The 22,832-nt window shown below is 42.4% G+C and overlaps 2 protein-coding genes across 4 annotated transcripts; one reads left to right on the top strand and one right to left on the bottom strand.

The window, feature by feature from the left end:
- Window positions 1-1,760: 1,760 nt before the first annotated feature.
- On the top strand, window positions 1,761-20,404 carry LOC133519174 (tyrosine-protein kinase Shark). 3 transcript variants are annotated; one of them, XM_061853139.1, is made up of 14 exons: window positions 1,761-1,996; window positions 2,531-2,627; window positions 2,720-2,796; window positions 3,147-3,355; window positions 7,328-7,526; window positions 9,122-9,262; window positions 10,293-10,398; window positions 10,788-11,020; window positions 12,524-12,667; window positions 13,986-14,295; window positions 14,806-15,038; window positions 15,168-15,367; window positions 17,834-18,059; window positions 18,842-20,404. In XM_061853139.1, the coding sequence occupies exons 1-14, from the start codon at window positions 1,961-1,963 to the stop codon at window positions 19,043-19,045; spliced, it is 2,415 nt and encodes an 804-aa protein (XP_061709123.1). In that variant the 5' UTR covers window positions 1,761-1,960; the 3' UTR covers window positions 19,046-20,404. The 3 variants fall into 3 exon arrangements, with proteins under 3 accessions (XP_061709123.1, XP_061709122.1, XP_061709121.1); XM_061853138.1 differs by lacking the exons at window positions 1,761-1,996; window positions 17,834-18,059; window positions 18,842-20,404 and adding an exon at window positions 2,223-2,276 and having other exon boundaries at window positions 15,168-15,709; XM_061853137.1 differs by lacking the exons at window positions 1,761-1,996; window positions 17,834-18,059; window positions 18,842-20,404 and adding an exon at window positions 2,280-2,378 and having other exon boundaries at window positions 15,168-15,709.
- Window positions 20,398-22,712, bottom strand: LOC133519176 (leucine-rich repeat-containing protein 26). Its single transcript, XM_061853140.1, has 3 exons — window positions 22,373-22,712; window positions 21,900-22,139; window positions 20,398-21,503 (listed from the first exon to the last, which is right to left on the bottom strand). The coding sequence occupies exons 1-3, from the start codon at window positions 22,589-22,591 to the stop codon at window positions 20,598-20,600; spliced, it is 1,365 nt and encodes a 454-aa protein (XP_061709124.1). The 5' UTR covers window positions 22,592-22,712; the 3' UTR covers window positions 20,398-20,597.
- Between the last annotated feature and the right edge of the window lie 120 nt (window positions 22,713-22,832).

Below are 22,832 nucleotides of genomic sequence, written 5' to 3'. Positions count from 1 at the left end.
AACTGCGATTTATGTTTTCTAATAATTATCTGGTGCTCTATTATTTCATGCATGGTGTGATTTTTTTGTACATTCGAATCTTTTATTGCGGGTATCTTAGCAGTCAACCATAAGGCAAATCTGAAATGTGTCAACGTGTCAAGGTGGGTGCAGTGGTAAAAAAAAAAAACATTTTACTTCCTTTTCTACATATTTAAGCGTAGCAGGACGCTGTTTTTTTAATTTCATTGCATGAAATCCAAAATCAACAATAATCTTTCTTTCACCGGTCTCTCATTGAAGTGGTTTTTTTTCTTAAAAATTAGTTTAAATCGACTTCACGATTTTACAGGAGGTTATTATTTTATATGTAGAGGTTAGAATTTATTTTTAGCATGTTCCCCGATTTCACGGCGACATCTGAGCTGATTTGGAAAAACACTTGTTAAGGTAACGGAAATAAGTATTTAAAATAAACCATTTTTTTTCTAATTTTGTAGATTCATATTTAATACTTACAAAAAATATTTAATACCTATTACTTACGTGCGCATCTCGAAAATTACGCGCGTTGGGCTATTTTAAGCGTTGAATTGAAATTATACAATATGTAGAATGGAGATCGAGTTCCAGAACTTAGTAGCATTTTATTAATAATTTCCTTCTCGTTAAGACTCTCTTTTTATTTTCTTATTTTGCGATAATGGTCAAAAATTAAATAGCCAGTTTTTTCATGTTCATTGTTTATAACTATTACATTTTTTATGTGCTAAATAACGCTTATTTTTCTAGACATCATTTCGAATCCAATGCGGTATCACGCGTAGGTATTTTAGGAGCAGTAGGTATCTCTATTCTTCACCTTTTGAATTTGTCGACTAGACTAATTTCGGCAAAAAAATTCCATATTATTATCTCGATCTCATATATCAAGATGTCAAATATTAACTGGGCTTAATAGGGAAAAAGATCCAACCACAAAAATGTGTCAATATAACTTTCTGTCAAAAGGAAAAGTCAATAATTTCATGACATTTTTTGAGGATGGATCCCATTTATTTAACTGCGTCCAACTGATCTACGGTGTACCCCTTAAATCTCAATAAAGTGTCAACAAGGGATCTACGTGTTGCCTTCGCCTCCGCGCAGGCCTCCCAAATGTCCGGAACACAGTTATTCCGTGATGGATAAAGACGATCTATAAAATTACATTGCGCGGGTCTAGCTAGCCCTCTCTCTGAGGACAGGTTGTGAGCTAGAAGGTTCGACGAATGAAAGTAAATAAACATCCCATTCGCGAGGTAAACAAACTTCCACGGGACCAGTTTGCCTGGACAAACCAACAAACCTATAAGTACCTTAAGTAGGTACATACATTGTAACTTAACGCGACTCCGAAAAGTACTCTTTAAAGTTTTAAATGTTGCGACAGTTTTTTTTGGTAATTCTATCCGGTTCGAAGGACTATTAACAGAAGTCATTAATATCATTAGCTAAATAGTATAACAGAAGACAACAGTTTTTACTGTAACATTGATAAATAATGAGAATAGAAATAGGTACTGATATAAACAGCCAGCGAACATATTTGTAGAGCATAATTACTTGTAACTGTACCCAACAATATGTTGTGCATGGTTTATGTAGTAGATTTTAGTGCTGGGGAATGCGCAATACTTACACCATTGTGGAACTGAAGTGTGCTGGTGATTCATTTCTCGGAATTGACCTTGCTATGAGTCATTCGCTGGAAGGCAGAGTCGGGGATACCGCGCCTGTCTGCCGGTTGCTTGCTTTGGTATACACGCATTCCGCTCACCGCGAATACTTTTAACAAATAATTTTGTGTTACTCGATATAAATAAAGAAACAATAACAAAAATGTGTGAGTGTACAAAACAAAACAACAGTTAAATAAATTTGGCTCGCAAACTCTAAAACTACTTGTAAATATTTTTGTGTGCTTTTATAGTTGGATATCATGATAACAACCATGACGTCATTCATATTATTGAAGGTAAGCTACATGATTTTTAACCGGTATATTCATATCTACAGCTTTATTATAATTTAAAATATTTTTATCATGATTTAATTCGTTAGTGAGTCATTTAAAATTCTTATCAGTATCTCATTTGACTAATTTCTAAAGTGACATGTAAAATATTACGCCAATAAATGTAAAAGTACTGTAGTTATCATCCTTCTCTTTTCAACAGGAGGAAATCACTGTCATACGGTATAATGACGATTTATCAGTGCTGTCTACGGTATTTGTTAGAGTATCCAAATGCGTGGTGCGTGTGTTAGAAAGAAATAGAGAATAAAATATGTATTGTAATGGCGAAATTCTTTAGCGTATGATTACGCACAGAAAAATAATAAGTAAAGTTCTAAATGTAATTCATATTCATTTAACTAAATGAAGTGTATAGAAATATTGTCGACAAGCTATGAATCTCGTACTGTTATTTTCGTGTGAGGCTTTGGAAGAAAAAGTTATTGTCCAGCAACAGCAACTTGTTGAACAAGTTTCCAATTAACTTTTCAGACGAACTCTTTCCTCTTGAGGATGAACAGAGAGGATAACGTCGACTGGTTCCATGGGAAAATATCACGAGAATCTGCCGAGAAGCTGTTAAAAGAAGGTAGGCGTTGGTTTAAAGTTCCTTTTTAATACTAAATGGTAACAAAAAAATACAATAGATTCTGATTCCTTGTTTACCTTTGGCGTTTCCAGAGGGCGAAGATGGTGTTTTCTTGGTACGTGAAAGCAACACTTCACCAGGAGACTATGTTTTATCAGTTTTGCACCAAGTAAGTACTAAAAGTTTATAACCTAACATTACTTAAGTAAACAAACAGTGCTATGTTTCAGATAACTTTGTCTCTAAAAAGTGTTGAAATTATTGTCTTTATTCTCACAGAAGAGTTAGTTATTTATAAAATGGGTTCCTAAAAGTGTATATAATGTATTACATTTATTGTATTATAAAAAGGTTAATAAAAAATAAAAATGATGATAATTTTAGATTCCATAACTTGTTGCCTCTGCATGCATCCCACAGTGGCAGGCTTATGTTCTTTGACTCCACACTCTACTCCCAATCTACTGGAATGTTTAGTGCATTAATCGCAATTTCACATTAAATTATAATTTATTTCAGGGTGAAGTAGTGCATTACCAAATTCGGAGGCATGGTGAGGATGCCTTCTTTTCCATTGAAGAACACACAACAGTGCATGGGTTGGATACCCTCATACAGCACTACCGCGGAGACTCTAATGGTCTCGTCACACGGCTGTCTGTTGTGTGTAAGGGGCAGCCTCCACCTCACGAGTCACGCACCCAGGGGACCACCAATCTTTTACACAGGTAAGCTGCTTTTGCTCTACTGGGGCAATATTTGTTGTCTAATGTTTGTTACACGATTTAAATTCACCCAACATACAGTTACAATGCCATATCATTATAGGCCCTCTTCTGAGCATATTCATAAAGCCTTATATTTGTACTTTACAATGTTTCTTCATACAAACTGTGTAACAATTGTATTCAGACTGGCAGAACATAATAAAAACAAGGAATAATAAATTTATTGTAATTTATCACCAGTAATTCTTAATTCAACTTTTAATAACAAATGAAAAAATCTTATGTCAATAAAATATTTGACAAAATTGGTTTAAATTGCCGTTTGTTCAGGGACTTGCCAGTAATTAGCAGCATAATATGCCAAGTAACAAGAGAATTATGTAATGTAAACTCTATTACTTTGACATAAGTAAATAAATAAATAAATATTATAGGACATTATTACACAAATTGACTAAGTCCCACAGTAAGCTCAATAAGGCTTGTGTTGAGGGTCCCACAGTAAGCTCAATAAGGCTTGTGTTGGGATAAGTACATACCAATGTTAATAGATGACCATGTCCTTTTCATACAAAACATAGTTCTCATTTTCCTCTCTGGATATTAACATTATTGAAAATATTTTGACACAATTAGACCCATTAACAACAGCTATACCCTTTCATTTAAATTTTTAGTAATTATAAGAGTTAGTAGGCGGGTCCAAACAGAGTGAGCATACGCGCGAGGCAATTTCCTCGCGCACAAAATGGACGATGCACTTCTACACTAGCCGTTTTGTGCGCGAGGAAATTGCCTCGCGCGTATGCTCGCTCTGTTTGGACCCGCCTAGTATCATTTAAAAATTAATATGGAAATAGTTTTTGCTCCTAATTCTCATAATAACCAAAAAATCTAAAAAATTACAAATAATGTAAAAATGTTTACCATAATGTCAGTATCCAGAGAGGAAAGTATGGACTATGTTCCTATAGAGAAGCGGCCATTTCTCTTGACAGTAACCATTCAGAATCCTTATTGCAATTATTATAATATCCATTAATAGTCAGTGAAGTGTAGCTGTTAGTGACTATGTCTATCTATCTATCTATATACTATCTATATATATCCCTTTTATCTTGAGTAAGAGACTAGACTTGAATCTTTTAACTCATCATGCTGCTTGGCAAAGGCCTCCGCTTGCTCTTTCCACTGTAGTCTGTCATGGGCCACTCGTCTTCATTTCAGTCCCACTGTTAGTGGAAGTTCATCCTCCCATCGTGATAAAGGACTTCTCTGGCATTGCTTGCTTACATAATGATCAGAATTTCATAAGATATGAAGAAGAATCTTTAAGGTGTAAGAAGTTCTAGTCAATGATGTGGGAGGTTGCGAATGTATGAAACATTATAGTTTTTTTTTTGTATTTATTGTGTAGATGATTGGTGATTATATGAATAATAAACAACCTTTGTTATGCGATGATGTTCCATTATTTAATACTGTCATATCAAATCCACAGTTTACTTGAATGATAGTGAAGAAGGAAGTTCTATTAACTGGAGAGCTACAGTTATTGCCCTTAATTTCTTCCATCTTGTTGGAACAAATTGCTTTAACCAATGTCTAGAGTACAATTTTAATTTGTTTTTTGTTATGGTCGTGTGAAATAGCCGCATAAAGTCAGTTGAGTAGGTCAATGCTCCGAGTCTTTTTACTTATGTTGCACAATTGGTTGATGCAATGTAAAAGTGACAACTTTATTGCTGTGTTCCTGTGGTGAATGCTGTTCAATAGGTCGTTCAATAATGCTGACAATGTGATATTATTATGATTATGCGCAGTAATGGTATTGATGCTTTAGTATAAGTAGGTAACTTGTTTTTATGCTGATATTTACATTTAGTTATAAGAAATTCTTTGAGATATTAGGACAGGTACAAATGTGTATTTGGGTAATGATGAATACTTCAAATTATTGGGTACTCAATTCCGAAAATGGACATAATGTGTTGGAATTATGGGTATTAATAGCCATTTAAAATATTGAAACACAATTATCAATCGTTGCTGTAAAAATTATGCGTGGCTTGGAATAACCCGACACTTACAAGTGTTCCGATATGAGATATTTTAATGATTTAAATTATTACTTTATATATTTATAAAGGAGAGTGTACATTATTTTTGGTACTGCAAAGTATAAAAACACTATCCGAAATTTTATTTTAACTTATCCTACATAAAATACAGCTATTGCTTGCTTGACCAATAAGTAATTAATCAAAATTACTGGATTAAATTTGACATTTATTTACGCATGTATTTTTGTTTCAATTAATTCGTTAAATGATAAAGGCAGATATGTATGCCTTATGAATAAATGCTATACTGATAAAATTATAACAGAAATATTTCTTATTCTTGAGAAAACAGCTAATTATTGACTTAAATGTCATTCTATTATATTTTTATGAATATGCGTATTACTCATACCTCGGCAACCCGCGATGAGATTGTTGACATGTTATAATATCAACTCACTCCAGATACATCTGTGTTTGAAGATGATGACTCAGAGTTGAGTTAATGATTCACATAATGATTTTGCGTGCTTTTGGGTCGTTTAGTTATGGAGTTGTGAGTCTCTTTACCATCTGTTAGTACAAACATTTGACGTAATTGGAATAGTGTTTATTCTCTATACTACTTATTAATTAAAAAACCGGCTAGGTGCGAATCGAACAGGCGCGGATACAAGATTTGGCTTAGGGGGGGGGGGCATTTTGAGAAAATCATATATTTTTGCACAGAAAATAAGGTAAAAAAAAATTTACTCAATTTAGTAATGTGAGAGCCAGGGTTTTAGGGGGGGGGCATTGCCCCTATGGCCCCCCCCTTGTATCCGCGCCTGGAATCGAACGACGCATAATGGAGGGTTCCGTACCTTCAATACCAAAAGCTGTACAAGCAAAAGAGCATATCTTCGCGGCACTTACGTTATTTTAATAAGATCATTTTTTTTTACTTTAAAGGCTCAACCTATTATATAAAAAAAATACGTGGAAAGTATTTATTACGCTTTATTATCTGTTTTTTTCTGTTCGCCCGGTTCAAAAGTTAGAGGACACACACACACACAATATATTTGACTTTCGGAGAGATTAAAATGTAGTCACTTAATCAAAAAAAATTATTGATAAGTTAATTAAAGCTATACATACATTTTACATTTATACTATGCAGATACATAAATAATGAAAAAAAAAACATTAAAATTGACTATAAACTAAACAGGAGTAAAAGTAAACAAAAAGAAAGACACAAATACAAAAATTAATCAAACAACCCGTCCCGAGCCCTCCCAGACGCAAAGGTGCCCATCACGCTCGCCGCGTTGCCACGCTGAATCGCGATAGACAGCCTCTGTATCAGGAATGACCCGGAACGAGGATCATGACCCCTCTCCCTCAATCAAAAACGTTTTTAGCATCCTTAATGTTATTTTTAAAGACCTATCTAATGATGTGCAACATGTTGATTTTATAAAAAAATAAAAACACTTTTAGTTACATGTATTATTTACGTAAGTGTATTTTGTGAGCCGCTATTTAGTTGCGTGTCGGGCACCACTTGGACGGGTTTTTCTATTGTATTGTTGACCTTGTACACCCAATTTACCAATTCAAATTAAATTCCTCTTCGATTTTACCGTGCCCAAGCTAGTTCATTAAATACCTAACCCATTATAACTTCCATATTCTCACAAAGTAAAAAAATATATCCCTTTGAACGCCACGCCTATCGTGTGGGGCGTGCCATTGTGAACCCTGTGGGAATGCACGAAGGTTGATATTGGACTGTAGCCGCGCGCGTCAGTTGACGTCTTTGGCGGTCAAATATTCCTTAATAGCTCCGCACTAGTGTGTAAAGTATAGTCTGTTGTATCATATTGCGCGTGTTAATGTCTAAAATAAACTACTTATTTGACAGAGCGACGGAGGCCGGTGACTACAACATAGTATCTCAAATGCTAGCAGTCGGATACCACAGCCGCGACGCCAAGAACCAAGATGGACAGACGGCGGTGCATATCGCTGCTAAAGCCGGACGCGACAAAATACTCGAGAAACTCATTGAAAGCGGAGCCACTGTCAATGTGCGGGACTCGTTCGGATACACCCCGTTACATGTAAGTATTCTAGGGCGACAAAGGTACAAGGTGGACATATAACAGTGCATATCGCCGCTAAAGCCGGGCGCGACAAGATACTTTGAAAAGTCATAGATAGCGGCGCGGCGCCACCGTCAACGTGCGGGACTCCTTCGGGTACACGCCGTTACATGTAAGAATTCTACGAGTAGGTCGACAAAGGTACAAGGTGGACTTACAGCGGTGCATATCGCCGCTAAAGCCGGGCGCGACAAGATACTTTGAAAAGTCATAGATAGCGGCGCGGCGCCACCGTCAACGTGCGGGACTCATTTGGGTACACGCCGTTACATGTAAGAATTCTACGAGTAGGTCGACAAAGGTACAAGGTGGACTACAGCGGTGCATATCGCCGCTAAAGCCGGGCGCGACAAGATACTTTGAAAAGTCATAGATAGCGGCGCGGCGCCACCGTCAACGTGCGGGACTCATTTGGGTACACGCCGTTACATGTAATAATTCTACGAGTAGGTCGACAAAGGTACAAGGTGGACTACAGCGGTGCATATCGCCGCTAAAGCCGGGCGCGACAAGATACTTTGAAAAGTCATAGATAGCGGCGCGGCGCCACCGTCAACGTGCGGGACTCATTTGGGTACACGCCGTTACATGTAATAATTCTACGAGTAGGTCGACAAAGGTACAAGGTGGACTACAGCGGTGCATATCGCCGCTAAAGCCGGGCGCGACAAGATACTTTGAAAAGTCATAGATAGCGGCGCGGCGCCACCGTCAACGTGCGGGACTCATTTGGGTACACGCCGTTACATGTAATAATTCTACGAGTAGGTCGACAAAGGTACAAGGTGGACTTACAGCGGTGCATATCGCCGCTAAAGCCGGGCGCGACAAGATACTCTTGAAATCATAGATAGCTGTGCCACGGTCAACGTACGGGACTCATTCGGATAGACGCCGTTACACGTGAATATTATGACTGTCAAACCTGTTGTCATACTGTGTCCACTATGTCTTCCGATCTCCTTATTGTTATTGTAGGCGCATCACATTAACAGTACTTTTCCTTGATTCCCGCATGGAAAATCGTAAGTACGAGTCCTTCATTCTAACTTCCTGATGAGACAACTCTTAAAATATGTCGGCAGAGGCAGTTTTACTTTTGATTGAATTGTATTTATAATAAGATCTGTAGCGGTGCCTGCCCATCATACAAGAAGTTGAATATGATATAAATTTGTTTCTTTTTTTCAGAAAACTGTTAGAGGAGTATATAACATCACTTAGGCTTGCTTTATTAGCTTATTACTTAACTGACATATTCGCTAACGTCTGCGTAACTTACTTTCTATACATCTCGCTCGTACTAATAGCACGAATATGTCAGTGTCTATCTGGTGGTAGGCGTACTTATAAAACAAAGTCTCCCGCCGCGTCTGTCTGTCTGTATGTTCGCGATAAACTCAAAAACGGCTGAATTGTATTTCATGCGGTATCTATCAATAGAGTGGTGTATAGTTTGTTTAGGTTTTGTGTAACCTGTACGAAGCAGAGACGGGTCGCTAGTAGTAGATAAAGTTTAAAATACCGTGACCCTGAATATCCTTGTTTTGCAGTACACCTGCCAGAACAACCTGCCCAGCACCGCCGAGCTGCTGATAACGAAGGGTAACGCCAACTACCAGATGCGGCACGCGCCCACGGGCAAAGTGCCGCTCCACGACGCCGCGCAGAGAGGACACATTGACTGTATTAAGGTACTTGATTGGTTCATAATTTTATTCAGATCGAATTAAGTTGTTACACGAGTGTTACCTATTGAGATAACTGGAGGTAAAACTGCTAAGATTCGCTGAAGGAGTATTCCATGGGTCTCTCAAATGTGTGGGTCAAATCTTAAAAACTAAATATGACCCACTTCCCATTTTCTAATCGAGCTGAAATGTTTCATACATATATGTATATCGAATGACACTGCAATATTATGATGACATGGAGCTGATCTGATGATGGAAACAGGAGGTGGCCATGGGAGCTCTGTGATAAAACAACGCAAACTAATTGTGTTTGGGGTTGTTAGAATTATCTCAGTGAGTATTAGTTTCCCGTGGAAAGAAAAGTACAGTCAGCGATAAAAGCTTGTGACAAACATTTTTTTTAAAGTTATTTTTTACATATTTTTCTTATTAACATTATTTTTTGAGTCCTTTTGAAACATCCAATTTATTCTAGAGAAATCTCTCTTTACGTCTTCCTGATACCAATGTTAAATTTATTGACGCCTACAATATTCTGAATATGCACATGTTTATAAAACAAACTCTCATTCTTGTTGAATGGCAACAAATTACAATGTAACCTGAAAACAGGAAGCCACATTCCATAACAACGAGTTGTTTGGATTCTTATTTGATAGGGATATTGACTGTTAGTTAAAATAAATTAATTCACACTATGAAATCAAGCACCAGGATATTATCGGAATAACAGTAGACCGAGTCATTCTATAATTGTGTTTCATAATGTCTAATCATTTTAACACTTGAAAAATGAAGCTGATTTGACTTGATATATCGACCACATACGCGCCAATAGAATTTCAACTTTAGTATTTCCATATAAGGTTCAAATTAGATTGCACTTTCGGGAAATGTCAGCTATCTTCAAATGAATCACTAAAGCTGGATTAATTGAAGTATATTTGTTTTTTTTTGGGAAAACCTTGTAGATTGGTGCGGCCTGGAAAAGGGTTAAGTCAGTTTCGGTTCATACAGGAAATGTTTGCAGGTCCTTCTAAAATTGAAAGCACCCGCGAACCCGAGGACGTTGCAGCAAGAAACCCCGGCTGATTTGGCGAAGCATCATGGTCATACGGAATGCTATCAGCTATTAAGTAAGTACTAGAGTTAGACCAAGCTAAGTGGGCAGTGATTTCGATAGCACATACTGTGCAAGTGTTATTTTAAACGACATAATTTCATAGAATTTTAGCGTTTTAAATAGGTGACACGTGCACGGTCTGTGCTATCAAAATTGCTGCAACTTAGCTAATTATGCCCGAACGTCGAAAAGGTTGTGTGTTCCTATTCATTTCCGCCGCATGTCCATAGTAAATGAACAAAAGGGAATACTCTGGGAAGGTTCTTGATAAGGCAGATCCGATGAACGATAGCAGTAAAAGAATTTTGCAGACATCAATTTGTAAAAAAATTATTGGTTTCCATAGTCAGTTTTAAGATGATCAACTTATGAATTAGTCTCATATACTTCAATTGTTTCCAGAAAACTACAAACCCGAGCCACCGCAAACCTCCAAAAGTCAATGGTACCACGGCACGTTGAGCCGGGACGAAGCCGTACAAACTTTAGAACAGTACTGCAAGCAGAACAACTTAGTAGACAAGGCGACGGACGGCGTGTTTCTAGTGCGGTACAGCGAGCGGCACAGCAGCGCCACCTGCGTGCTCACTATGCTGAGCGAAAACACGCCCTACCACTTTATCATAAGGAAAGAGGTAATTATAGAAATGTGCTACAAGTTGGAACAACAAAGTATAACGGACGGCGTATTCTTTAGTGCGGTACAGCGAGCGACACAGCAGCGCCAACTGCGTGCTTACTATGCTTAGCGAAAACACGCCTTACCAGTTTATTATAAGGAAGGAGGTAAATATTGAAGCTGGAAATGGCCATTAATCCGTATAACTAACAAACTCTTCAAACCGTCACATAAAATTGACTGTAGGTAGGAAGAGAACGGCCAACTTGTTTTTCTACTTCGGGCAACAATATGGTAGAGGAGGCAAACGAGCAGACGGATCACCTCATGGTAAGCGATTACCGCCGCCCATGGACACCTGCAACACCAGGGTTGTTTTTTATTTAATCATTTATTTCAAGTAACTTTAGACTCATAAGTATGTTAGTATGCACTTACAGCTATGTTAATATGTACAAACTTATCTCTAAATAATTACTACAATAAACTTCCTAATATTATAACTGAATTGTCTGTTAGTAAATTTAAAAATTATGTAAAACGTAAGCTTATCTCTAAAGCCTATTATAGCACACAAGACTACATGAATGATGAAACACCGTGGGATTAAGTGTGATTGTAAAGAATGAATTATTTATTGTTATGTTATTAATGATGAAATTGATAATTCAATGTATATATATACCGTATTTTTTGACATTTAGATTTTATTCTAGAAAGGTTCTAGACTAGTATTTTTATACAATTTTGATGATTGACGATCTTTTTGTGAAATTCTTATTATTAAGTTTACCATATCTATAATAGTTCAATGTTTTTTTTTAGAACAATAATAACTGCATCAATAAATTGCTCTGATATTTAGATTAAGATGATATTTGTAAAATTTGACGATTTAAAAGTGCTTGTTGCTAGGCCTATTTGAATAAAGAATATTTTGACTTTTAAGACAGCTATGTTTCTAGAAGCACCTACTTAGTGGTTAGACATAATAGGTACTTCTAGAAACATGCATGTCATCACAATGCCTCAAATATGGGCAGTCAAATCTCTCGGCAATCGAGCGCAGGATTGGGTTGTAAGTGCGTTGCCGGCCTTTAAGAAGGGAGAACGCTCTTTTCTTGAAGGTTTGAAGGTCGTATCGGAAAAAAATCGTCGAGTCGAGTGGAGTCGGTCGTTGTAATTGCAAACTGTTCATTGAAACAGGGTCTTGGGCTCAAACTATTTTTTTTCGAATTTAAGTGCAGGTTTACAACCCGGTTTTTATAAATTGCAAAATACAAATACGATGTGAAGCACCCATTCGTCGCAATCTGCATCCGGTTTTTCGTTCCCTAGTCCCAGCCGTCGTAGTGCTACGTGTGGTCAGGTATCCGAGGATCTGTGTCGGCTCCAATCTAATAATTGGCAGAAATTTGCGCTGCACTGGGATATGTGAAGTGCTATTATTTCGGAGGCTAACACCCGTTTTGAATCGATGAGCCAGTTTAGTTATTTCTGACTAGCTTTTGTTGTCCAGGCGGCAGGCTGGGTGTTCATCGACGACGGGCCGTACCTGGAGAGCGTGGAGCGGCTGGTGGAGCACTACGGCGCCGTGCCCGACGGGCTGCCCGCGCGCCTGCGCGTGCCCGTGCCGCCCAAGCCCAAGCCGCCCTTGCCCGAGGTATCCTTCTATAAGGATTTATTATAATTAAGCGTGTTCATCGACGACGAGCCGTATCTAGAATTCGTGATGCGGCTCGTTGAACGTTCCAGCGCCATGCCCGACGGGCTTCCCGTTTTTCATCTTACGTCCATGTGATGGTAGCTAAATAGTGTTGTGAATTTAAGCTTCGAGGCGTAAACTACAAGACTCTAGTCGCGACTGCTGAGTCTAGTAGCCTTGAACCTTAAAGCCTCGACCGTATAAGCCTCAAATTAATAAGTTGCTTACGATCACATTCGCGTTGTTGCTTACGATCACAGAAACCTCGAGTCTTTAGGTCTCAAGCTTTAAAGCCTCCTAAGTTTTTAAGATTTAAGTCTATAAGGTTTGGAACATTTAAGTCTTAGAAGCTATCAATCTATGCCATATTTGGTAGATACAGGATGCCCGTGGGGAACCTGAGAGATTTTAACAGCGTAATCCTGAGGTCATTACAGTTAAAAAATATTATATAAATTTTTGTGAAATAGGAGAAAAAAGAAAAAAAAAATTCGGACTTTACCGCAATATAACAATACCTCTAAACGTAAAGTTAAAGATTTTTTTCGATTGCAGATCAATTTTATGAGTGACATCAGTCTTTTTGCGATCTGTTAACCACTACACCCAGACATGACTACAAAGTGGCAACGTACCTAGTTAGGTTCATAATATTCTTAAAAAAAAACAATAATACTTTCTGCCTAGAACGCTTATTGTTTGAGCTCTTAACGATCGACTCAGCCCTTCGAGGTTCGAGGGGGCTGAGCTTTCAATAGGCCCGAGTTTTTAAAACTTGAGCTCTCTATGAAGTCCAAGTCTTAAAGACTTACTCTTAAGAGCTCATAAAAAGGTTGAGTCGTTAAGGTTCTGAACCGTTTTTTAGCTCAAACCTTCAACACTTAAGTCTTCAAAGCTTGAACCTTCAAGGTTTGCGAGCCTTTAAGGTTTTGATTCAAAAACTTCAAGACTAGTCTGTTACTAACACTATAGCTAAACGGCCAAGTCACATATTTTGACTATGCAAAGTTTGCGACATTAGGACGTTAAAAGCTTGGCTCTACACGAGATATGATAACTTTTCGACAGTGCAAGCCAGACGAGAGCATAAGGTTCTCGTCTTGGGAACATTTTACATGTAAATATTTTTGGTGGGATTATTTATCCATTTTGACAAACTGCTTTAAAATAGCTTCAAAAGCAGTCGCAGCAAGAGCATATAACAACAGACCAACAAACAACCCTTACCTACTATACACATTACGCCCAAAGATTAATTCTCCCAATATTTTTCCAGTTCTCAACAATGCCACGGACCAAGAAACCATCACCGAGTCGAGCAGCCATGAACCAGACGTTATCCCTAGTCAAAAACGACATCTTAAACAAGCAGATCTCGGAGCCCAGCTCGCCGCCCAACGCCTTCGAACTGCTCACCAGGAACCTGTCCTTTTCATCCGACTTTAACAACGACAGCCTCAACAACAACGAGTCGCTGGATGACAACGACACGTATAAAGTGCCCGTTAACAACAGCGCCGTTGTTGTTGGGGAGAATTATAATGAAATATCTATTAATTCTGATGGCCAGCTTTCCACACTGCAAGGTGAGTTGAACATCGCTGATGACGGGTGTGGTTTCATCGTTATTTTAGACCTGTTGGTGTTCAACTGATATTCTGGATATACCAAGCTTACAATAAAGGGAAATATTATAAGTTGCACGCTTTTGTATGTGTGAGAGTTCCAAACTCCAAAATAGGAGAAATGATAAAATTTGCCTAATATAAGAATCTCATATGCTTATGGGTTCTATGGTATATGACTAGATTTTTTTTTGCTGTAATCTAATGGACACTATATAATTATACGATTTCAACGAACATGGTTATTTACATTTTAAATTCTACTAAACATGTATATTACGAGTCCCGAAATTTATTTATAGGTAACTCCGTGAAATTGTGTAATTGTGCCCAATATCGGGGACAAATATACTTCGATGTAAAAAACGATTATACATGGTAAATACATCGTTTTTAATAGTGTTAATTTACAATATGATGAAATTCATTTAGCTATGGAAACATTAGTTTCAACTTACATATTGATTTCAGATTTCATCCCGATGAGCGAGCTAACGCTAGGAGCGACATTGGGCGAAGGCGAGTTCGGGTCCGTGCTGCGGGCCAGCCTCGCCGCCGCGCCCGGCCGCCCCGCCATGCCCGTCGCCGTCAAGACGTTACACGTACAACACACGGATTCTAATCAACATGACTTCCTGGCGGAAGCGAAGACGATGATGACCCTCCGGCATAGGTGCATTGTTCGACTCATTGGTGTGTCATTGGTAAGTTAGACACGGTTTTAGAAGCAATATAATCCTTTGCGATCACTCTTTACCTAGCGTCTTTAACATTTTAAAAATATGAACTTTATCCGTCGCTGCCAAGAGATGTAAATTTGATGTCTATTCCAGGGTCCTCCACTAGCCATGATCCAGGAGCTGGTGCCGCTAGGGTCGCTGCTGGAGTACCTGCTGCGGTCGCCGGAGCAGGCCTCGGCCGGCTACGAGCTGCGGCTGTGGGCGTGCCAGGTGGCGGCCGGCATGCGCTACCTGGAGCGGCGCCGCTTCGTGCACCGCGACCTCGCCGCCCGGAACATACTGCTGGCCAGCAGGTACAGGGTCCCCTCTAGCCATGATCCAGGAGCTGGTGCCGCTAGGGTCGCTGCTGGAGTACCTGCTGCGGTCGCCGGAGCAGGCCTCGGCCGGCTACGAGCTGCGGCTGTGGGCGTGCCAGGTGGCGGCCGGCATGCGCTACCTGGAGCGGCGCCGCTTCGTGCACCGCGACCTCGCCGCCCGGAACATACTGCTGGCCAGCAGGTACAGGGTCCCCTCTAGCCATGATCCAGGAGCTGGTGCCGCTAGGGTCGCTGCTGGAGTACCTGCTGCGGTCGCCGGAGCAGGCCTCGGCCGGCTACGAGCTGCGGCTGTGGGCGTGCCAGGTGGCGGCCGGCATGCGCTACCTGGAGCGGCGCCGCTTCGTGCACCGCGACCTCGCCGCCCGGAACATACTGCTGGCCAGCAGGTACAGGGTCCCCTCTAGCCATGATCCAGGAGCTGGTGCCGCTAGGGTCGCTGCTGGAGTACCTGCTGCGGTCGCCGGAGCAGGCCTCGGCCGGCTACGAGCTGCGGCTGTGGGCGTGCCAGGTGGCGGCCGGCATGCGCTACCTGGAGCGGCGCCGCTTCGTGCACCGCGACCTCGCCGCCCGGAACATACTGCTGGCCAGCAGGTACAGGGTCCCCTCTAGCCATGATCCAGGAGCTGGTGCCGCTAGGGTCGCTGCTGGAGTACCTGCTGCGGTCGCCGGAGCAGGCCTCGGCCGGCTACGAGCTGCGGCTGTGGGCGTGCCAGGTGGCGGCCGGCATGCGCTACCTGGAGCGGCGCCGCTTCGTGCACCGCGACCTCGCCGCCCGGAACATACTGCTGGCCAGCAGGTACAGGGTCCCCTCTAGCCATGATCCAGGAGCTGGTGCCGCTAGGGTCGCTGCTGGAGTACCTGCTGCGGTCGCCGGAGCAGGCCTCGGCCGGCTACGAGCTGCGGCTGTGGGCGTGCCAGGTGGCGGCCGGCATGCGCTACCTGGAGCGGCGCCGCTTCGTGCACCGCGACCTCGCCGCCCGGAACATACTGCTGGCCAGCAGGTACAGGGTCCCCTCTAGCCATGATCCAGGAGCTGGTGCCGCTAGGGTCGCTGCTGGAGTACCTGCTGCGGTCGCCGGAGCAGGCCTCGGCCGGCTACGAGCTGCGGCTGTGGGCGTGCCAGGTGGCGGCCGGCATGCGCTACCTGGAGCGGCGCCGCTTCGTGCACCGCGACCTCGCCGCCCGGAACATACTGCTGGCCAGCAGGTACAGGGTCCCCTCTAGCCATGATCCAGGAGCTGGTGCCGCTAGGGTCGCTGCTGGAGTACCTGCTGCGGTCGCCGGAGCAGGCCTCGGCCGGCTACGAGCTGCGGCTGTGGGCGTGCCAGGTGGCGGCCGGCATGCGCTACCTGGAGCGGCGCCGCTTCGTGCACCGCGACCTCGCCGCCCGGAACATACTGCTGGCCAGCAGGTACAGGGTCCCCTCTAGCCATGATCCAGGAGCTGGTGCCGCTAGGGTCGCTGCTGGAGTACCTGCTGCGGTCGCCGGAGCAGGCCTCGGCCGGCTACGAGCTGCGGCTGTGGGCGTGCCAGGTGGCGGCCGGCATGCGCTACCTGGAGCGGCGCCGCTTCGTGCACCGCGACCTCGCCGCCCGGAACATACTGCTGGCCAGCAGGTACAGGGTCCCCTCTAGCCATGATCCAGGAGCTGGTGCCGCTAGGGTCGCTGCTGGAGTACCTGCTGCGGTCGCCGGAGCAGGCCTCGGCCGGCTACGAGCTGCGGCTGTGGGCGTGCCAGGTGGCGGCCGGCATGCGCTACCTGGAGCGGCGCCGCTTCGTGCACCGCGACCTCGCCGCCCGGAACATACTGCTGGCCAGCAGGTACAGGGTCCCCTCTAGCCATGATCCAGGAGCTGGTGCCGCTAGGGTCGCTGCTGGAGTACCTGCTGCGGTCGCCGGAGCAGGCCTCGGCCGGCTACGAGCTGCGGCTGTGGGCGTGCCAGGTGGCGGCCGGCATGCGCTACCTGGAGCGGCGCCGCTTCGTGCACCGCGACCTCGCCGCCCGGAACATACTGCTGGCCAGCAGGTACAGGGTCCCCTCTAGCCATGATCCAGGAGCTGGTGCCGCTAGGGTCGCTGCTGGAGTACCTGCTGCGGTCGCCGGAGCAGGCCTCGGCCGGCTACGAGCTGCAGCTGTGGGCGTTAACGATACGCGCTAACGCTACGCGGCCGTGCAAAGCGCTTACGCTTCGTAGCGATCGAAACGCCACTGTCGCACTAATATGGAACAGTGATAGAAAGATACAAAGCGTTTCGTTGTCGAAGCGATAGCGATTGTCACATTGGCTAGCTCGGCTGTATCGTAAATAATCTTCGGAAGCGCCGCTTGCGCTCTGTGCCATCATCCTCAAGCTACCCACCGCCTGTGCACTATAGAGTTACATATTACCATAATAAATACATATATTACGTAAACATTTAACAATATATGTATTGTTTCAGACATCAAGCAAAAATAAGCGACTTCGGTCTATCACGGGCGCTGTCTATGGACAGCTCGTACTACAAGGCGAGCCAGGGCGGGAAGTGGCCCATCAAGTGGTACGCGCCCGAGTCCTACAACTACGGTACCTTCAGCAGCGCCAGCGACGTCTGGAGCTACGGCGTCACGCTGTGGGAGATGTTCTCTTATGGCAAACAGCCATACGGGGAGATGAGGGGCACCGAGGTTAGTATATCAACCCAGAGGTCTACAATTGTCGAGCATAAGACGACCTTGACGTTTTAAATTTAGAATTGAGTTTTCGCTAAACCGATATTGTGTTGGTGGGAAACGAGGGGTAGGTTGTACTACAAGGTAAGTAGCCCATCGAGTGGTACGCGAGAGAGTCGTCCTACAACTACGGCACCTTCAGCAGCGCCAGCGACGTCTGGAGCTACGGCGTCACGCTATGAGGGTTCTCTTAGTGTAAGGCCTGAGTGGACACTGGAGTTGAGCGTGCAGCGGGGCGTAACGTAAAGGAGCGGCCTTAGTGCATGCTGCTCAACTGACTTGTGAGTTGTGAGCGCGACGCCACGCTGCATGCCCCGCCGAACGCTCCGCTTCGAGCGTCAACTCAGGCCTTACACTTATGGCAAGCAGCCGTACGGCGATATGAAGAGCGCTGAGGATAGTTTGAAAGCTATGAACAAAAGCATTAGTTTACCTATACAAACTTGAATTAGGCGGGTTTGACGACAACAAGAGCAACGGTGTGTTTAGCTTTTCAACTAAGGCAGAATATAGTCATACACTTAAAAAAAGAAAAGGTGTTTCTTCCATTTCTTAAAGCAGGTCCTGTCGTAATTTTGGGTTATATCCACATTTTGGGTTATGTAGGTTTGAATTTGTTCTTTTAAAAGGACATCGGGACTTAGGCGGAGATTATGAAAATTTCACTTTCGAAATAGCACCAACAAAAGGTTAAACCATTGTTAGTAGATGAGATCAAACTTTCATTTATATTACAGGCAATACAAATAGTAGAAAGCGGCGGCCGTCTAGAACGACCCGAGGAATGCCCGGACGAGATCTACCAAGTCATGCTAGACTGCTGGGAATACAACCCCGACCGACGACCGACCTTCGGCCTGCTCGTCGACGTGTTCTCACAGCACCCCGACTACGTCAACATCAGCCAGCTAGCCCTCGACAACGACGAGGTAAACGTCTAACATTTACTTCAATATTTGCCTAACACAGCGCTGCGTCTCTTTTGTTCCTTATGTCGATAAAAAGAGATACAACGAGAATGTTTGGCAAATATTTCTGGATACTGTTATAGATTTGGCCCCTAAGGGCACGTACGATAGATGTCAGAGTGGAAAGTGACAAAAATGAGGACGTAAAAATAACAACCAGGTTACGTGAGATAGGACTTGAAATTGATAGCGGAAAAATGTCTTAACTATCGGGACTAACCGCAACTTCATTTGCTATTTTCTCAAGCATATTCAATAGAAAATTTGGATTATGTTTGTCATGTAAAATATAGCCAAGTAGAGTTGTAACTGAAATTTCGCTTTGTTACCTTGCCTGAATAGACGCCCATCGGTATCTGACGATGTATTATAATTTATAGTTTGCTAGCTGTGTAAATTTGATGATATGAACGTTTTGAGTGTATGGTATACAATATGGGTAGAGGAATAATGTTTCTCAGTATGAAATTATGGTGGCCTTAGCTTTCATAAACGTCTATGTAGTGATCAAATTGATTATAACGTAATATAGCTAAAATGTTCTTATGGTTCTAAACATTAACATATCAAATAAGTAGGTATTTGATAAATTATGTAATTAGTAGGACCAACATCAAAGTTAGATATAAGTCAGTCGAATACAAATAGATACGAGTAAAATAATTTTGACTTCATTATTATGATATTCAAATGGATATACAACGACTAGTATAATAGATATTAGGTATTTCGATGAGAAGAGATACTGGCTTGTTGACAAAATGGGAATATGCCTAAAAACCTATGTTCTCGTTTTTAGATCTAAATTAGGATTTATTTTCTGGATACAATGATGTAACAATGAATACACATTTGACAATTTATAGTATTTTACTATTATTTTGTCAATTATTTACGATTATAATGTATATGTCGACCTGCATTTTTATAACAGTGTATGTTCCTTTTAGAACCAAAATAGATTTTATGTTGTACAGTAGTTGTAGCAATCTTGTAACTTTTTATTTCAACAAATGACACCGGATACAAAATATACATTCCTTTATGTTTAACTAATTTAATATTGCCATGGAAATGCCATAGTTATTTTCGTGATTATCCAACAATTTGCCATGAGGTTGTGTTATTTTATGTACAAAATTCTTATATGTATAGTTACCCAAATTATTATATCAGTTTAGATTTAAAGGATTTATGTTAAATTCAACAATATTTCTATGAGTCTGACTTAGCGAATATGTTTTTTATATTATAACAGATTATATCAATTTTATATTTAAAAGAAATGTGATAATGGTATTTATAAAACATTAAAATAAATAATATAAAACACATTGCCTTTTATTTACTCTTTGAGTATACATTACGCAGAAAAAGGTTTAACAAGCGCTACTACATGTATATGTACGATACATTATTTTACAAAAGACTTATCGAAATCAGTACGTATGTAACAAGCGTACACAATATCACAACAAAAGATGCTTCATGTTTTCACAAAATTGAGTCTTTATCCCAAGAGCACTTATATGTTGAGTCTACACTCATGATACGGAGGCGGCGGAGTGTCGCCGCGCGGCACCCGGACGGCGTCCGCGTGCAGCGCCGCCTCCCGCCGGCCCGGCACGCCGTACGGCCGCGGCGCCGCCTCCCGCCGGCCCGGCACGCCGTACGGCCGCGGCGCCGCCTCCCGCCGGCCCGGCACGCCGTACGGCCGCGGCGCCGCCTCCCGCCGGCCCGGCACGCCGTACGGCCGCGGCGGACTGCGCTCCGGCAGCGACAACTGCCTTCTGTACGACGGAGGGGTCTCCAAGTCCGGATTCATTCCGCTGCCCCATAGTAAATTCGTCCTCATATCACCGTCCACCCTCTGCGCCCGCCGCCTCTGCCTTCTAGTTTGAGGTCGCGTGAAATTCACTCGCCGACACCCGCACAGCGAGCGTAACCAAATATACGTGACCACTATACCGATCGCCAACCCTAATTCCAGTCCTATAATAAACGCTTGCGACGACGAAAACTCTTTGTCAAGTTTCTCGTACCAAGTCAATCGCTTTGTAGGTTTTAAAATAGGAAGGGTTTCATGTTTCTCAGAAGTCATGTTCCAAACGTCTTTAACGTCGACATCTGTTCGCTCGACGGGCGCTGCCGATATAATTTTCTCAAACATTTTAGGAGATCTTCTGACGCACTTCTTCGTGTAGCTGATGCGATGTGAAGTTATCCAAGCTTCTACTGCCATGAAATTAGAATCGCAGGTCCAGTAGTCGTTCTGTAATTCTAACCTCTCTAGTTTTCGAAGCGGTTTCAGGACTTCCGTGTTCAAAGATATTAGGTAGTTTTCGCTCAAATCTAATTTACGTAAGTTTGGTAAACGGGTGAATATTCTGTCTGGTAGCGACTTTATCCGGCAGTTGTTGAGGTTTAACACCTGTAATAGAATAACATGTGTTATAGCAATCGTTTTTAAACAATGTATCGTTATTAATAATAACACCAATGTAGTTCTAAGAACCACACATAATAACGGGAAATCCCGACCTACCCCTACCACAATCGTTGCAGATATAGGGGGCGTGAGAACGCCATCTAGTGAAACTGCTATTTTTACGACATTTTATAAAATAAGGCCGCTTGTTTTCACCTGACAATTGCCCGTGCTAGGCGACGACGTTTCGTTTTCTTGGGCGTAGGTGTCGTTATCTAGATACAAACTGGACATGGTCACATAACACGGTCCGTTGTCCGGTAAAAAGAACGGACGCGAATGCAAGCGGCCTTATGTCTCTATTTCAACTCTTGGACAACGGCGCATAAGTTGACTTACCCTCAACTTTGTATGGTCGATTAAAGGTTGATTTTTGAGCTCCTCAAAAACGTTTCCCGATAAATCCAGCATTTCCAGCATTGGAGTTTCGAAGAAGAGGTCCATCACCACCGCCCTCAGACGGTTGCTGCTCAAATCCAGGTGTACCAGCTTATCCAGGCCTGCGAACGCGTGGATGCCAATCCAAGACAGTTGATTGTATGATAAGTTAAGCACTTCTATTGAAGTGATACCTGCTTCCTGGAATCATAGTTTCAAAACATTATCATGACTAATAAGGTATGTCATACTTGTATGAGTTTATTACGCAGAAATATACATTTAAAAAATGGCTTATAACTGACTAGCGTCGAGGTAAATCATATTATACGCGATTTAGATAGGTTAGTATATGACAATCGTAACCGTGACAGTTACAAGTATTATTTATATAATATATAAATAAACTAAGAACATTGTCACTAAATGCTTACCTTGAAGCAATAGTTCTCCAATCCGCTTATCACATTATGGCTCAGGCTATAGACCTGCACTCCACTGGGCACTCCCACCTCCATGCTGATTATGTTCTGCCTCTCACAAGTGGCTCGATTAAGCCCGTTCGACACATCACAATCACATTGCCTAGGGCACAACTGGCCGCAAACACAACCACACAAAAATATGAACACTGCTACACATTTCCACGCCATTTTTTATATTTCTTCCAAATAGTTTCTTTTGTACAGATCGTTTTCATTATGCGATAATTCACAGAAGCGATACTGACGCATGGACGATTTCGTACAAAATGGAGCAATGATGCACGATAAAACAACGTTATCGCGTTATAAAGAGATAAGATAACAACGAGACAATCTTTGTTTTGAGCATGCTCCATTTATGAACGCGATATGTTTAGATCGTGTAGGTAGGTGTGGTGATTAAATATAA

The sequence above is a fragment of the Cydia pomonella genome, chromosome 6 (genome assembly GCF_033807575.1).
Source record: "Cydia pomonella isolate Wapato2018A chromosome 6, ilCydPomo1, whole genome shotgun sequence".
Classification (NCBI taxonomy): domain Eukaryota; kingdom Metazoa; phylum Arthropoda; class Insecta; order Lepidoptera; family Tortricidae; genus Cydia; species Cydia pomonella.
The sequence above is the reverse complement of the archived record's forward strand: the minus strand, read 5'-3'. Positions and strand labels throughout refer to the sequence as shown.

Coding starts and splice junctions, on each gene's coding strand:
- LOC133519174 (XM_061853139.1), top strand. CDS start 1,961: ATGATAACAACCATGACGTCATTCATATTATTGAAG. Junction 3,356..7,327: donor ACCACCAATCTTTTACACAG/GTAAGCTGCTTT, acceptor CTTATTTGACAG/AGCGACGGAGGCCGGTGACT. Junction 12,668..13,985: donor CCAAGCCGCCCTTGCCCGAG/GTATCCTTCTAT, acceptor ATATTTTTCCAG/TTCTCAACAATGCCACGGAC.
- LOC133519176 (XM_061853140.1), bottom strand. CDS start 22,591: ATGGCGTGGAAATGTGTAGCAGTGTTCATATTTTTGTGTGGTTGTGTT. Junction 22,140..22,372: donor TGGAGAACTATTGCTTCAAG/GTAAGCATTTAG, acceptor CTATGATTCCAG/GAAGCAGGTATCACTTCAAT. Junction 21,504..21,899: donor TCGACCATACAAAGTTGAGG/GTAAGTCAACTT, acceptor ATTCTATTACAG/GTGTTAAACCTCAACAACTG.